The 16,634-nt window shown below is 34.9% G+C and overlaps 3 protein-coding genes across 4 annotated transcripts; 2 read left to right on the forward strand and 1 right to left on the reverse strand.

Moving 5' to 3' along the window:
• The first annotated feature begins 1,435 nt into the window (after positions 1 to 1,435).
• Positions 1,436 to 3,970, forward strand: LOC147383126 (uncharacterized). The gene is made up of 2 exons (XM_086427280.1): positions 1,436 to 1,998; positions 3,338 to 3,970. Exons 1-2 carry the CDS (start codon positions 1,600 to 1,602, stop codon positions 3,968 to 3,970), a joined length of 1,032 nt encoding a protein of 343 aa, XP_086283406.1. The 5' UTR covers positions 1,436 to 1,599.
• A 2,689-nt stretch (positions 3,971 to 6,659) lies between these two features.
• LOC147383127 (uncharacterized) lies at positions 6,660 to 11,779 on the forward strand. 2 transcript variants are annotated; one of them, XM_086427605.1, is made up of 3 exons: positions 6,660 to 6,988; positions 7,174 to 7,391; positions 11,224 to 11,779. In XM_086427605.1, the coding sequence occupies exons 2-3, from the start codon at positions 7,200 to 7,202 to the stop codon at positions 11,581 to 11,583; spliced, it is 552 nt and encodes a 183-aa protein (XP_086283731.1). In that variant the 5' UTR covers positions 6,660 to 6,988; positions 7,174 to 7,199; the 3' UTR covers positions 11,584 to 11,779. The 2 variants fall into 2 exon arrangements, with proteins under 2 accessions (XP_086283731.1, XP_086283730.1); XM_086427604.1 differs by having other exon boundaries at positions 6,661 to 6,988; positions 7,171 to 7,391.
• On the reverse strand, positions 11,613 to 15,826 carry AGG2 (G-protein gamma subunit 2). The gene is made up of 4 exons (XM_086427606.1): positions 15,374 to 15,826; positions 12,103 to 12,155; positions 11,960 to 12,004; positions 11,613 to 11,873 (listed from the first exon to the last, which is right to left on the reverse strand). Exons 1-4 carry the CDS (start codon positions 15,467 to 15,469, stop codon positions 11,789 to 11,791), a joined length of 279 nt encoding a protein of 92 aa, XP_086283732.1. The 5' UTR covers positions 15,470 to 15,826; the 3' UTR covers positions 11,613 to 11,788.
• Positions 15,827 to 16,634: the final 808 nt, after the last annotated feature.

Raw genomic sequence — 16,634 nt, forward strand, 5'->3', positions numbered from 1 at the left:
GAGAGAGAGAGAGAGAGAGAGAGAGAGAGAGACCCCGATCTCCGGAGTTGAGAGGTAGCTCGCAGCCTGCAATCGCACCTCACCTGCAATAAATGACAAAGAGAGATAGAGAGTAGAGGAGGGAAATATGAAAGAAGGAAAAAATAGTTTAGGATTTTAAAAAAGAAAAAAAATTATATTATATTTTAAAATAATTGTTAGTTTAATTTTCGATTTGGTACGATTTTTTATCAAGTCTGAACCGAGAACCAAACCGAATCCATCGATTCTTCAATTTTTAAATCCAAACTGAACCATTACTTAGTCTAAACCGAACCAAATCAATCCAAAATATACGGTTTTATTCAATTCTCAGTTTGAACCGAATTAACTTGCACCCCTAGTAATTACTCATCGAATAGGCTCGAGTCATCTCGTATGGTCAGAAAACTTCTCGAGCCAACTCAGATGTTGGATGAGTCAATTTGATGGGTAATTACTCGAGTCAACACGGCCGAACTTTAATATGGTAGGGTATCCCAAATATTCACCAAAACCCTGATGGGTCTCCAATTTTAAAATCGAATAATATTCGAACTTTTCAATCTGGAAATAATTGGCGTAGAAGTTGTGCTCTCAAAACGGTTGGTACGTCATATATGAAGATATGAACAAACAAATATATGTTTAAGATTTGATCTCAGAAATTTACAAATTTTTTTGCATATTTAAGTAATAAAAATAATACAATTAACAAGCCAGTTGATATTACTGTCATTCTCTCAACTAAATCCAGGTTAGTCCAATTAATTTTTCCCGATTCCCCCCTTTTGTTTTTTGGCACTAAAATTGTCTTTGTCGGTCTTAGAATTTTTTTTATTACAATTTATTTGTTTTTTAGATTTTTTTCTTCTTTTAAATCGTAAATGGGTGTATTTAGTTTTGGATCTAATCCTTGTTTTTGGATGTTTTCTTTCATGGGTTGGTGTTCTTTTCCTAGGATTTCGTTTTGTTTTTTGGTAATTTTTTTTTTTAAAAATCAATATGTGCAAGGTTCATATTTGAGTAGTTATGAAGCTTTGTGTATTTATTTATTTTTATATGTTATTATTTGCTGATGTTTTCATATTTAGTTTTTCAGTAGTTATGTTGCTTGGTATATAAATTTCTATATTTAGTTTTGGATCTAACCATTTACTGGCTTTTCAGATTAAACTGGTAAATGGGTTTCTCTAAGTTTAGTTAGAATCTTGTCCTAGTTAAACTTTTGGTGAATGTTTCTTAAGTTTTGCAGATTTCAGAGTTTTATGGGTTCTTTTGAGTTATTTATTTTCTTAATTGACTGAATTTGGGGTTCTCTTACTTGCTTAATTCTGTTGGTATTTTGGTTTCTCTATTCGTACAAAAAGCTGTAATCAATTGGAACTCTTGTTTGAAGATGAGTTAGTTTTTCCAATCAGACTGATTTTTTTTTTTTTTTTTTCTTTTGGAGGAAACCCTTTTAGTTTTTGGCATTTTGTTTTGATACTTGAGCACAATCCATCATTCTTCTATATTAAGATCTTTGATTTTATTTATTTATATTTGATTAAGCAGGATAAAGCTAAAGAGTGTAAAATTATGAGGTTCAAAGAAGGGAGTTCAGTGGAGGTGTTGAGAAGAAGGGAGAAGTGTGAATCTTGGTTTCCTGGTAAAATTATTTCAGTAGATGAACATGACTTCACTGTTAGATATGAGCTATTTCTGAATAATGATGGAGATCACGTTATAGAAAAGGTCGGTAAGGAAGATATTAGGCCTCAACCACCACTTATGGGGGGAAGAGAGAGATGGGTGTTTGGTGATATAGTTGAAGTGTTTGACGTTCATTCATGGAGGGTTGGAAAGGTTGCAAAGTTGTTGAATAATAATCGGTTTGTTATTAAACTCTTTGGATCTATCCAACTTAAAGAATTTCACAGATATAATCTAAGGCTTCGGCAAACTTGGCAAGACAACAAGTGGAATGTGATTGAGAAGGTATGAACTGAGTTTACATTATCGTCCAATTATCATATTAGACGTCTGTCTTTACTTCTAATATCATTTACTTTCATGGGTTTGCTTCTCTAATACTTTCATAAGTTTGCCTCGCATGTAGTTGTTACTACTTGGCTAAATTTTTTGTTTTGTGACACCAATTTTATTTGCTCATTCTTTAGAATACATAGTTGGGTTTCTAAGAAGGGTTCTCTTTTCTATGTGGTGTGATTGCTTAATTGTATGACGAGTCAAGCAATCTTCATTGGAATTGCTTTGAAGTTCCTATCTCCTTAGTAAATCATATAGTTGATTTTATTAATTTTTCATGTTTTGTTTGTGATGGTAGTCTTGCTGGAAGGGTATTTAGTTCAGAAAAGATTGGTGTCAGAATCATCCAAATTGGACAGTTCCTCGAACTCCTTTCGCAAGTTTTAAGTCCATATTGGATAAGGAATCTTGATATATTGAGTTTATTTAAGTCTCGCAAGCAAACTCTGTAAAACTTCATCGTACAATTTTGTTAATGCTTGTATCACCATCAATTTGAATCTCACGCAAATGAAGTTGTTTGTTTGATGGAATCATGTTTAGTTTTTTGACCTATAATGATGGTGTTTTTTTTTTCCCCAATAAGAAATAAATAACAAGAATTTTATATTACGGGGGATGCACAAATAGGCTCTGAAAGAAAAATAATAGATCTAATGAGAAGACGGGCACGTTAGATCACGAAGACCAAAAGGAAACACCTACTTGAGTTTATGTGTGGAATCAAAACCTCAAAATTATTTTGTAGACCCAAATAGTAGGTCCATCTAACTATGTAGAATTTTGTTCTCTAGTGGTAAGCCTTAGATTGAAGCTGATAGTAGAGGATAGAAAAATGATCATAGAATCGGATTCTAAGCTTCTCATTAGGGCATTGAAAGGAGGTGTTTTTCTTTGGAGGCTAGATTCATATGTGAAAGTCATTGAAGAATGCTCCTTGGGATATAGTTCATATCTTCAAGGAAGATAACTTGGTTGTTGATTCATTGGCAAAAGAAGGATCTTATTCGGGTTCGTTCTGTTTATTTGTCAGGATTCTTCATCTTTTCTCTAAAGGTCTCCATTAATCATCTATGTAAACATATGCAAATATCTGCTAGGCCAACAAATTTTCTTTTCATTACTGTTAACATATCGATGTTCTTCAGGACTCCATGATATATCTGATAACAAAAAAGCATATCGAATTTTTGAATTTCTGTTGGTGACGTAAGAGTTTTTAGTGGACCATTCGGCTTCTCTCAGTGTTTCTAAGTTGTAACTAATAGGTTTATACATGTACTTGCAGGTTGATGGGAATAAAAAGATAAACAACAATCTTAGGCGAAACAGTCCAAAATATTACCTACAACGAGGTATCCATGAAGAAATTCACACTAGAAAGAGGGGTGGCCAGGAACACCTTGAGAGTTTTTTTCCCGAGAGAAGCTTTAAGAGAAAGCTCGGTGCTGCTGTTTGTTCCCAAAAGAAGAAAATGGGTAAGAAATGCATGATTGGATCTGAAATGGATATTGAAAAAGAGAAAACAAACAATTATTCCTCGAACCCATTTTCCATGCCTGTTCGAGTAACTAAAGAGAGTAACGAGTGCTCTGTCGCTAGTTGTAGTAGTAACGATGTCTTGGAATATAGTATTCGAAAAAATTCCCGAAAATCATCTTGGTATATTGCCGATAGTTCTTTCAACAATGCTGAGTCGGGGAGAAAATGCTTGCCTTCATATGCCGAAGATGAATTAGAAACCGATGCCCATAAATTAGAGGTACAAGCATACAAGTCAACCATGGAGGCTTTGTATGCTTCTGGCCCTTTAAGTTGGGAACAAGAGTCTCTCTTAACAAATCTTCGCGTCTTTCTTCACATTTCGGATGAGGAACATTTAGTCCATTTGAAGCACCTCTTATCTCCTCAAGTGCTTTGATCACTCCTAACAATGCTCTTAATTTTATATGAGTCTCACCCTTTTATGTATTGGGAAATGGTTTTCCAGCTTTACATTTGTCGAGTTACACAGTAAATCAGGAACAATTTATCCGGTTTAGTAGATTTTTTTTTTCGAGCTCATCTCTGAGGTATCCGGGATGCTCTCTTCTTGCCTTTCAAAGTGATTGAGTTTCATTTCTTGAAACCACCCAGCACTCCAATTGCCTCAAATAAAATTCATCTATAACTTATGTTTGATTAATAAAACAGTTTCTTCTTTAGTTTTGAAGTTTGCTTACGATCAATGCAACTCTATTATTTGTCTTTTGAACATGTATGTGGCCTATTTCATAATTTCTCTTACTTGCATACTTGAAATATATCTTGTTTGCTTGGAAATCAAATGTTTATTGTGTAGTTTGCGAGATCTAGTCTATTTTGTCCATTGCTTTCATCACTTCCATGCCTTACCAACAAAAGGATAATGCGCTTTTATTATAAATATAACACATGCTTGCTTCGTCTAATGAACATTTATTTGCAGGTTTCACCCGCTTTGACATTTTAATTGAAACTTCTTGTTCTATAATGTAATTCTATGCTGCTAAAACACTGAAAATAGATCGATATCCCTTTTATGCTTTATTTTATTTGGTTCTTTTGGATCATGAGAACATGTCATGGAATTTACCTGATTTGGCAAGATTGACTAGCTATGTCTACAGGCAATGATGAGATCCTTTCACTATTTTCATGAAAACTAGGACTACAATCTCACTTTCATTCTCTTTTAGAACTCCATAGAAATCTTATAACTAGTTGTCTATAAACTTATAGTATGTTGGTACAACAAAGAAATTGCCGTTAGGATGAAAGTTACAAAATTGAGTAAAAAAAAAAAAACCACCCCAAAAATTGAGCTAGACCTGCAAAAATCCACAAGCTACCTCAGAGGCTCAAACACAACGGTCGCAATAGTGTCGAGCAGTGGGAGGTAGGAGGAGACTAGGGTTTTGACCGTGTGCCTGTTGAAGAATGGGCCGATGAGTCATAAGTAGTGGGTTGGTTAAGGGAACTCACTAGAGCTATAGTGAAAGCGAGTCTTCATAGGGCAATTGTCATTGCTTATGTACACGAACATGTTTTGACAATGTGATGGAGAATGGATGTGAGGAAGATGCCTTTATTTCCGTTCTCCTATTATTTAATACTGTTTGTATTTAATTTTTTCATTTTCACTGTGTTTGGATTGAGAAAAATGGAGAGAAGAGAAGAGAAAATAAATGAGTCTCTCCATTTCTCTTGTTTGGATTGTTAAGTGGGGAGAGAAGAGGAAAGAAAAAAATGTGAGTTTTCTTCCTCTCCAAAAGTGAAGATAAGAGGAGAGAAATCCTTTTAAAATATTTTATAATTCCAACTCTGCCCTTAGATCTCTTTTAAGATAATTTAAAATTCCAAAATTGTCCCAAGTTCTCTCCTGTCAATACAAACATGACAGAGAGAAATTGAGATTCTCTTCTCTCTACTTCTTTAAATCCAAACATAACCTTAGGGGCAGAGACAAAAAAAAAAAAAAAAGGAAATTTCGCCGGGATGATATTTTACTTATTCATGCGCTATTGTTTGAGCCCTTTTTACAAAAATATTTAAATGTTGAAATTTTGGGGTTTCAAAGCCTAATATCAAGTGTAGTCAATGCCTATGCTCTAAGATCAATAGTTGTCTTATTAGTTGAAGTTGAAGGAGATGAAAGAGAGTCACTTAATTCCAAGAGAGACGATAGAAGTGTTGTTTTGGGGTAAAGAATTTGTGATCATCATTTAGTAAAAATAGTTTTTGTAGGTTGGATTACGTTAGAATGATGAAAATGTCCTTTACATTTAAAAAAAAAAAAAAATGCTCGAGTGACGATTAAAATTGACATCGTTTCACACATTACTGATGTGGATTGTACAAAACCATAGATACTTTTCATCGAGATATGAATGAAGAACATTATGGTTCTGTGTGTATCTCCACGTCAACAATGTGTGAACCGAGAGTACAAATTTGTTGTTAAGAAACTTCTGTACTAAGTTGAAGAACCAATGGCATGACGTCACGTGTATTGAAAAAAAGGGTTAGTTCGGATTTTAAATACTTTTTCATAACACATGGCCTCATGTCATTGGGAATCATGATTTTAAAATTTATATGCTTGGAGGCCAAGATGTTTTTGACTGGGATTTTCAAAATGTTGGCTGATATTTTGAAAACTTATCAATTGGTTTTATGTTCATTTATTCATGAAAATAAATTGATTTTTAAAATTAAAAATTATATATCATAAAAAAATTTATATTTTGTAGTTGAGTATCTAGTAAAGCAGTTTATAATATAAAATAAATATCATTCAAAATATAAAAATGAACATATAAAATAAAATATACATTTTAAAAATTCATTTTAAATCAATTTTAAAATATTGGACTCGTCCGAGTCAACTCGGTCTCGGTGTTGCAAATGCTTCTTCGATGGCCAAATTAGACAAACCGTTGACTATTCTGATGTTGACAAATATGACTATTGTGAGTTTGTGACGAGAGTGGTAAATGACATCGCAGTCCCCTAATATGCCACGTGTCACATTTTTTTAAATTATTAAACCCACTCTGCGTGCGAGGGGGGCTTTTCCTGTCGCAGTGCGCAAGGCATTGTCGCTAATGGAACAATAATGGTAGAATACACTATAGCCATCAAACTACACGTCAGCATGCCACGTTGGCACCGACAGTGAGTGAAGTTTATCTGTTAAAGTTGGGGCTGTGTCCTTTTTTAATGCTTTTAAATCTCTGTTTCTTAAAACAAATAGATCTTCAGAGATTGTTAGTTCCTACGCAAAATTAGGGTTCCTTGTTTGCCCTCTTTCTTCAAACCATCCCCAACTTCTGATCTCTCACTCGCCCAAATCCGCCATTAAAGCATCTCCGAGTAAAATCTTCGATCGCTTCTTCTGCCGTCCCTTTCATCAACCTGGGTTCGATTCTCCCCTCCTTTTTTTTTTTTTTGCAGAGAAATTAAGATTATTTTGAGACATTTTTCATTCGATTTGGATTTGCAATTTGCAACATTATGAGCTTTTCGTGGAAAGTAAGATTGATAGTTCTTATTTTTATTTGGCATCTAATTATGTATTTGATGATGTTTATTTTTCCCTAGAAGAGTTTCAATTTTGATTTGGGTTGAAAATGGGAGCATTTATTTCAAGATTCTGGTTCATGTTGTTTCCGGCGAAGGAGTATAAGATTGTGGTTGTTGGGTTGGATAATGCTGGAAAGACGACAACCCTTTACAAATTACACCTTGGAGAGGTTGTCACCACACATCCTACCGTAGGCAGCAACGTTGAAGAGCTTGTCTACAAGAACATTCGGTTTGAGGTGAGATTACATTGATGATCACTCTTGACTTGTTTATTTTACATTGAGATGGATATTTTTGAGATTTCGTTTCCATTGTAGAAGCATAGGTAGGTTTTTAAGTTTAATGAAGTAGTCATCATTTATTTGTGAAATCTAGTATTTTACAATGGGTTATGTAAAGCCATTTCATTTTTGCATTTTGATATCTTTATGTGATGGTTTCTTGAACTCTTTTTTGTTATTATGACTGTAACAGCACCTTTTTGAGCGAGTTAAAAATCTTAATTGGTGGTCCTTTCTTTTCAATATATATGAACCTGAATAGTTTTATTTGATATTCAATAGTACTCAATGAAATGAGGATGACTACGACTCAACAAAATGATACCCCAATAAAAAATGTGGGTTAATTCGAGTAGCACTCGCCTAATGGATGTAGATAGTATGGATGACTCTTTCTTCACTGTCTTGAATAATACCCTGACCTCCGAAATGATCAGGGTCGAAGTGAACACCCAAAATAATTTAGCTTGATTTAATCATCTTTCAGGAGTGACTAAGCAACATGGCTGGAGATGACCAACCATGATCCTTCAATCTTCCAGGATGTCATAAATCACAACAGCTCACACCTTTGAACCAAGTTTCAGTCAATCAACTTGACCGTACAAATATGTTATGTAAATAGGTTGTAGGCTCACTTTTATTTTGATAAATATAAAAATTTATTGATTAATAAAAAGGTTTAGAGGCCTAGGTGGCTCCTATACAAGCAAAGAAAGAACAACAAACAAAGATAAACAGAAAGAATACCACAAAGTCTAGGAACCCACAGAAAGACTACCAACATACTTAACTCTACAAAGAGCAGCATACCAGTTGAAGACAAAGTCTTCAAAAAACACTCCTTCGAACTCTTTGTTGAGCTAGCACCAAAAGAACAATAAATCCAGAATGTCCAAAGCTAACACCTGGCTGTTCTTTTTTCCCCCTGGAACACTCTTCAGTTCTCTCTTTCCAAATCCCCCAACACACTGCTAAGGGAAGAATCACCCACAAGTGTCTCTTCATGTTGGAGAAAGAGTTAAGGGTCCACCCAAGGAACAGAGAAAGGACCAAATTAGGGAAAACCAATCCAACTGAAACCGGGAAAGAAAAAAGGACCGGAGAAAAGCAGAGAAGGGATAATGCAAGAATATGTGGTTTCCAGTTTCACGATTCTGCTTACATAGAGAAAATAGAATTCAGAGTTGACAGACAACATTTAATCAAATTGTCAAGGGTGAGAATTCTCTCAAGGCAAGCCAACCTGACAATGAATGCAACTTTGGAAGGAACCAAAGGAGACCAAATTGTGCGCTCTCATTTCCACTTGAACTAAGTTTAGACTATGGGGACTATAACCCTTCAATTGTATAATTAGATTGGCTCGGTGACCAACTATTGTGTCCCAATAGTCTATTGCTCATGCATCTTTCATATTTTCCTTTTTATAAAACTGTGCTAAGTTAAAGAACAGGGAAAAGAAAAGTGAAAATTAATGGCTAGGGAATATTATATTTGTCTATGATTCAATGGCGACAAAACTGCGTCTTACATAAGGCACAACCTAACTATTTAGTTAGGCAGTTTGATAAGTGAAAACATAATTGAGTTATCTTATCAATTGGGAATCCAATGGGAAAACACTGGTATCTTTGCCTGTTAATTGTCATTAACTCAATTACATTGTTCTAGTACTTGTTTTGATCCTTGAAGAAAACCTTAGTCCCACCCTAGCTTAGGGAGAGGGAGATTCATATAAAAGAAGACGTAACTGAGGGGATTTTTTCTCTGTGCACATCTGTTTAGGTTGAGCTGGTGGTTAGAATGAGCGACTGAAAAAAGAAAGAAACAAAATAGATGGTTAGAGTTATAGTTTCGGAGGATGTTTAGTGTTGCAATGCAGATTTTCTGTACCTTCTCCGGACATTAAAAGTTTTGGTAGTAAAAATGGGGAGTGTTTTAGAAAGTGTAAATTATCATATGGTTTGTGGGCCCTTTTTTAGGAGAAACCAATGGGAAGAGGTGTCCAGATTTAGTATGGACAAGACATTATGTTGGCCAGAATTGGTGGTTGGCTGGGTTGATTAGTGGGCTAATGGAGATTTCTTATCGGAAGCTGTTGGGGGTGGTGGCAACCCCTAAACTTGAAACCTTTTTTTTTGGCGTGTGCGGTTCTTAATAAAAAAAAGCAACATTGGATTTCCTCAAACATAGGGTTGGCGGATCACTACCATCTATTTAATGTGCGGAGAAGCTGAGGAAGGCATTTAATTATTGTTTATTTTTTGCTGGTTTTGAAGGGGATTCTAATGTCATTTTAGTGACTTATTTGGAATTACTTGGAGTATTTCAAAAAAGGCCCACGATGTTGATCAATGTGAGGTTGCTTGGTGCTGTTGTAGTTACTACACTGACTCACACCTGCAGTATTGTCAGAATTTGTCAGAACACAACAATAGCACGTTTAGAGATGAGAGAGCCTTTGGTGGAACGATCTTCATTTCTGTATCATGAGTTTCTTGCCACGACAAAGCTTATAGTTTGAGACCCAAAGAAATTTGGATTTGGCTTACAGTCTCTGGTGCATTTCCATTTGAAACTATCTCCGTGTTTGACACCCCATAACCCATTGGTTAAAAAGCTAAACTTGCACAGTGGCGCTATTGAATCTTGATGATGCCTTGGTTGTCAATTTTTAGGGGTTATAAGAGAGAATCAAGGTTGCGTCAAGGAGGTTTACTCATTGTTGTCATATATTCGAAGTTGATGAATTGCTACATCTCAAAGGCTCGAATCTTTTTACTCAACCATGTTATTGCTAGTCTGCTTTAAGCCTTTAACTGATTTAGAGAATCACCCAATTTTAAAGGATTTCTCTGGCTTACAATTTGATTTGAATATCGACATCAGAGAGGAGTGCTTTGGTTTAAGTCAAAGGCTCTACAAGGGAAAAAGTAAGGCTAAAAATGATTTGACTTAAAGACTCATCCACATGCCTTACTGAATATTTGATTCAAGATAGAGTTGAATGGTAAAAAAAATCATGTAAGGCATAAGATGGCGATGATGAAGAAGATTTGATTTGAATAACATGTGGCATTTCTCCATATCTGTTATTTCACCTCTATTGACATTCTTTTCTCAGTTTGAATCTAGATCCATACCAAAACCTTTCTATCTTCTCTATGTTGCAAGGTTTTTATTTTTTCAAAAAGTGTAAATTTCAGTTGCATGGTTCTTATGGTGTAGTTTTTTTTTTTTTGATAACCAAAATTTTATTAAAGGAGGACAAAGAGTCCTCAAAAAAAAAAAAAAAAAATAGACCCACCCCTACAAAATCATCCATTACATATCAACTCCTGCCTAAACAAGAAATCTTTTTTTTTTTTTTTTTTTTTTTTTTTAAATATAAAAAATTTATTATTGGAGGACAAGGAGTTAAACAAGAAATCCTCCTTGGAGCCACACTAGCTATTTCAAGAATCCCTTAACCTTTTATAGTAAGATGTTTCAAGAGCTGACACCCAATCAGGTTGGTATAATACTGCTGCTATAAAAATAGAAATTGGCTCACAGAACTCTGGGCAGAATCATTTACTCACAATCTCCAGAACTCATTTGTTTCATATAGTGATCAAATTTGTGCTGATTGTGGTTGTAAAGTTGCCCATCTTTGTTTGTCTTTGGCTCTATTTGTTTACATGCATAAATGTGATCTAAATACTGTTTGGTGTGATCACGTAGCTTGTGTTCTTGTGATTCAAAATACCCTCTACTAATTTATTTATTAGAAATGTTTTATCAGGTGTGGGATCTTGGTGGGCAAGAACGGTTAAGAACATCATGGACAACATACTATCGTGGTACTCATGCCGTGATTGTGGTAATAGACAGCACTGACAGAGCTAGGATTTCCATAATGAAGGATGAACTCTTCAGGCTGATCCAACACGAGGATCTTGAACACGCGGTCATCCTTGTCTTTGCAAACAAGCAAGACTTGAAGGACGCCATGCCCTCAGCCGAAATCACAGATGCCCTATCACTCCACAGCATAAAGAACCACGACTGGCACATCCAAGCGTGCTGTGCACTCAATGGGGAAGGTTTATATGATGGTTTGGGATGGATAGCACAGCGGGTCACCGGGAAGGCTACAAGTTAAAGAGGAGAAAAGTCGATAACAGAATGTGATTCCTTAAGAAATTATGGGTTAATTTCCATTCCAATTGGCTTGTAATCTTTGTGCACGATGGAGCATTTCATTTAACATTTAGTAAAATATCATGTGTATGTTGTAACAAAAACACTCCTCAAAACTTTTGGGGGAAAATAACAAATGTTAAATCTTGGAAAAACAATGAGAATCATCAGAGTATCCAGCATCTGCAACCTTGTGAATCTTGGGGTCCTTCAAACCATCGGTCCCAGGATTGATTTGCGGGGCCTTGTGTTCTGTCACACCAGAATAAATGAAAATTAGTTGAGACGAAAAATAGGGACACATTATATTCGGCTAGAAAATAAGGTAGTGTGGTTACACTGGGAGAAGTGGGTCTGGTCTGCTTTCTACATTGCGCAGCAATCTGGCAGACAGAAGCCAAGTTAGTAACAAGTCCATAAAATTTGATCTATGTAGCAGATGAAATCATATATATAGCTCTATGTATGTATCAAAACATACTCCTGGCATGCCATGGAGACATTTTCGAGATTCTCTAGTTCATCAAGCTCTTCCTGCATACAGAATCATGAAAATAAAGAAGTTAAAACCAAAATTCAGGAATCTATTTTCTAAATGTAGAAGCAGTGACAAGGTATTCTATTCGATTTCACAGTTTACCTAAAAGGCCTAGATGTCAACATTATCACCAAAATGAGATTTTTCAGGCTTTTAAACTATGAAATCTTACTTACTTCTCCCTAACCATTTCTCAATCACTGGTGCAACAACTATACATTTTATCAACACTTCATGATCAGTAGACATGCTAGAAGCTGATCAACAAGGCGATATCATGCCACGAGAGGAACAAGATCAACAATATTTAATGAGAATGACAAAAAAGCAGGACTGCACATGAAAATGTAAAAAATACATGAAAGATGAATCCTAGGAAGAGTTATCGTAAGTAGCCAGTTTGACATCTTTCCTTTATACTGTTGTACATTTTACGATATCTGCTTTGCCGAATAGGATACAGACTAGTTTTCCATGCTTGAATAAGTGTGCACTGGTTGATGATGAACAAGCACCAACATGACTGCCTCTTATTATTAGGTTTCTTACAGTAGGACTTCTGGGTTCCCACAAACAATGGTATTTAATAGTGTTCCTCCCTCAACCGTGTGACCTATTTTCCCTGACCTTGGGCTCTAGGGCTGAGCTCTTTAGAGTAATAGCAGAAGTTAGTAGACAGCATAAATTGGCAGGAATTTACAAGCAGAAAACAATATCTGTAGAAGGTAATGTTTCTTTCCTCTAAATAGATCCTAGTAATATAATTCAAAGGGGATCCTAATAATATTGTTTTTCTGGGAATAAAGCTAATGAGCAAACATCCCACACGGAATAAAAAAAACTCAATGTCAGTATTATACTTCAACCAATTAACAATAGATACATATGGTAATAATAATGATTATTAGAAAAGATTCGAGTAAGTTGGCAGATGCTTAGAAGAGAAAATTGTATCAAAGGATAACAATTTTACAAGCTATTGTAACCAAGGATAGTAGGCTGAAAATATGGAAAATATGAATTGCCTTTCAAAAAAATAATTACATCTATCATCCATTTCCTCCCAATTTTGACTTTCATTCCTTGTTTTTTTTTTCCCCCCTTTACTCTAATCAAAATATTTCATAATAAAACATAACTTAATTAGTTAATTGCAACTATTTTTGTAAAGGCAATCCTCAATTCCAATATTTCATGCACACTGTCCTTGGTTTTAATAATTTCAAAAGGTTCTCCTTTGTGCTATTTTCCAAAATAAGAAATGAAAATTATACGATGAGGAGAGAAATATTCCATGAATTTTGATTGGCCCTGATTGTCTAGGTAGAGAACTCATTATCATCATCGAAGTATTATACTGTTTTCCCAAAGATTTGGGTTCTGCTGAATGAATCTTTTTCCTCCACTCAATTATGTCGAAAGACATATCTTCAAAACTCAGAAGAAACCGAGGCTTTAATTTGGGTACTCAACCACCTTGAAACATGTTTGCTCTCTTCCCCTTAATCCCCCATCGCATTAGGATGAAAATATGCCTTATTGCACAAGAAGCTTCTAGGTCTTACTCCAACATGCAAATTAGGCAACTACCTAGATTGAAGAGTAACCTCTTTAGCCAGATCCAGGGGCAGAGCCAGGATTTTGTCAATGTGGGGGCAACAAAAAATTCTTGTGGGAGCAATAGTGGCGGATCTTTTTTTCCAGCCGCTATTATCAATCGCAATAGCATAAAATCCTTATAGTTTTTAAAATTTATTGTGTGGGCAAGTGCCCCCATTGTAAATCCGCTCCTGGATAAAGAGATGGCTTCTTACTTTGTCTGCTTGGAATGGCTGGGTGTTTCCTGTCTGCATGTTCCATCTCCCTCTTAAGCATATGGTTGTATTATTGTTGGCTTCCTTTTAGAATTGAGAAATGTAAATATCTAACGCTTTCCCTATAGTTCTTATTCGGGTATGAGTTAAGTGGTTTCCTAAGAGAGGAAATTGGGGTCTAATGAAAATTGGAGACATGAATTAATTGATGAGGTGGCGGGAAGATTGTGGTCATTGTGATCCATAAGAATATCAACCATGCAACCGAGTGTAGATTCAAAACTTCTGGGTAACGAATTTTATCCACCTACATACATGTAGCAAACACCACCTAAAATGCTATTTCCCGTCATTTGTTTATCTGGTGGTGCTTAACTTCATAGAATAGCTATTGCCACCACCAAGATTAGTAGTCCAGAAGAATCGCAAACATGTGGTCATTGATCTGATCAAGGGTGGATTTACAATGAGAGCAATGGGGGAACTTGCCCCCACAAGAAATTTTAAAAACTATAAGGATTTTATGCTGCTACGACTGATAACAATGACGGAAAAAAAGATCTACTGCCATTGCCTCCACAAGAATTTTTAGTTGCCCCCACGTTGACAAAATCCTTGCTCTACCCCCGTCTTTATCTACATTAAAGATGTAGAGAACAAAGATAACATATTCCTCTTGATGTCTGTCAAGATAGATGAGTACTAGCATGCAACCCAGCAATGAATCTTCAAACTGTACAAAACCAGCTCAATGTAGAAGCCACCCTTGGATCACAATAATGATCCACGGACAAGGGGAACTCTCTCAACAAGATGTTGCAGACAAAGTCACAAAACTGCCTCAAGTCTCGTTCACACATAAACAACCTCTGAGAACCCATGCAACTGGATCAAATCTATTAATGTTCCACAACCCAAATTTCACCACTGTACCGAGAAAAATTGATAATTTCACCTCTCTAATTTCCATAATAGTAAAAGAAGACAACCCACAAGCCTATTACTTCAAATAAACTTCCCCAAACCCTCAACTTCACCTTAATACCATCTTACTTCCCAACTAATTTGCAATGTTCTCTGATCTTAATTCTCTTGAATACCTCACAAAGACAATTCTAAACTATTTAAAACTCAAGCATACACAACTTCATTTCTAGGAACCTAATAGCACTAAAGAATCAATTAAAAATGACTCAAATAACCAAATTTAGTAAATTTTCACAGAATCAAAACAACTCAGAACCTATTTTCAAGATGGATTTTTTTATTTTTTTACTTTAATTTTTTAAATTCTCATTGATTAGGGCATCATTGGTAATCTAAGAACAAATAAAGCAAATAGCTGCGATTCAAAATGTCAAACAAACAAATAAAAAGGGAAAATCTGAAAGAGAACAAACCTCCAAGGATCTAGTTTCCTGCTCAAGTCGTTTTAATTCTGCAAGAATCCGATGTTTCCCTCGCATATCAGTTGCGGATACCGAAGGGACCTCCATCTCCGTCCAATCTAAACTTCTCTCTCTCTCTCTCTCTCTCTACTTGATAAACCTAAGATATGAAACACATAAACAGATCTCTCTGTCTAGAACAACAACGACTCCATTAATGGAGTCGTTGAATGCTTGAAGAAGAAAGAAACTGATGAGGTCAAGAAGATATAAGAAATGGAGTTCTCATCATTTTCAAAGGCAAACTTCCTTCCATTGAAATAAAAATCCTACAAAGATAGACAGATCTGAAAACAGCTCAGATTATGTTGCAGAGACAGAGAGAGAATTTTTTTCCTTTTTTGTTTCTCTAAGCTTTAACGGAAAGGCTTTTCTTTTTGATCTATTGGTATTTTTCTAATCAAAACTATCTGAAAATGTTTTGATAGTGTGAAAGTTGTTATTCTTTTTTATTTATTTCGACCTACCTCCCTCCTTAATTTATTTCTTAATAGTATACAGTTAATTGAAAATTATAATTACCTCCTTGACTTTTGAATATCAAAATTTACTCTTAAATGATAGATTTTGAGAACTGCTATTGGCACCCCAATCAAAGATTAAAACACACGTTTCAAACATTACAAAACATTATTTCACTCGTTCAAACAATTTGAATAGTTGTTTACAATTATGATTAGCCTCATGGGGACGACGAGTTGTCTCTGTTGACAATCTATCGTTCTTTTAAAACAGATTGAAGACAACAACATCATCTCTTGACTATTATTTAATTGTAAAACTTCAATTAGGTACAACCAATCAACTCTTGGTTAGTTTTATAAATATTTTGTAATAACCATTTAGTGTGTTTTAATAATAATTAAATTTTTTTATTTTGATATAAGCGATTTTAGATGAATTTATAATTAATAAATTAAAAAATCAATATTTGTACAAATATACCAACTAATAAATCGAAGAACAATTATTAACATCTATATATATATATAATAGAGTTATGCTACACTACTTGTGTTGGACACTACGTTTAACACTGAGTTGACGTGACAATGCACAGATAACCATAGATTTATTTTCTTTGAAATACAAATTAAAAAATCAACGGTTGGACACTCCAACAAGTTAATAATAGGTGCTCCGACCAATTTTTTTTTTATACCAGAACCATATTATTCAAAACATATAATTGCCTTGATTTTTGTAGTTTTCT

The sequence above is a fragment of the Akebia trifoliata genome, chromosome 16 (genome assembly GCF_017979445.1).
Source record: "Akebia trifoliata isolate Shusen 1 chromosome 16, ASM1797944v1, whole genome shotgun sequence".
Classification (NCBI taxonomy): Eukaryota; Viridiplantae; Streptophyta; class Magnoliopsida; order Ranunculales; family Lardizabalaceae; genus Akebia; species Akebia trifoliata.

Bases quoted from the DNA above. Each gene is read 5' to 3' on its own strand.
- LOC147383127 (XM_086427605.1), top strand. From the start codon at position 7,200: ATGGGAGCATTTATTTCAAGATTCTGGTTCATGTTGTTTCCGGCGAAG. The intron at 7,392-11,223 runs GTGAGATTACAT...ATGTTTTATCAG, and splicing joins ACAAGAACATTCGGTTTGAG to GTGTGGGATCTTGGTGGGCA.
- AGG2 (XM_086427606.1), bottom strand. From the start codon at position 15,469: ATGGAGGTCCCTTCGGTATCCGCAACTGATATGCGAGGGAAACATCGG. The intron at 12,005-12,102 runs GTATGTTTTGAT...TCTGTCTGCCAG, and splicing joins GTCTCCATGGCATGCCAGGA to ATTGCTGCGCAATGTAGAAA. The intron at 11,874-11,959 runs GTAACCACACTA...CTGGTGTGACAG, and splicing joins CCAGACCCACTTCTCCCAGT to AACACAAGGCCCCGCAAATC.
- LOC147383126 (XM_086427280.1), top strand. From the start codon at position 1,600: ATGAGGTTCAAAGAAGGGAGTTCAGTGGAGGTGTTGAGAAGAAGGGAG. The intron at 1,999-3,337 runs GTATGAACTGAG...ATGTACTTGCAG, and splicing joins AGTGGAATGTGATTGAGAAG to GTTGATGGGAATAAAAAGAT.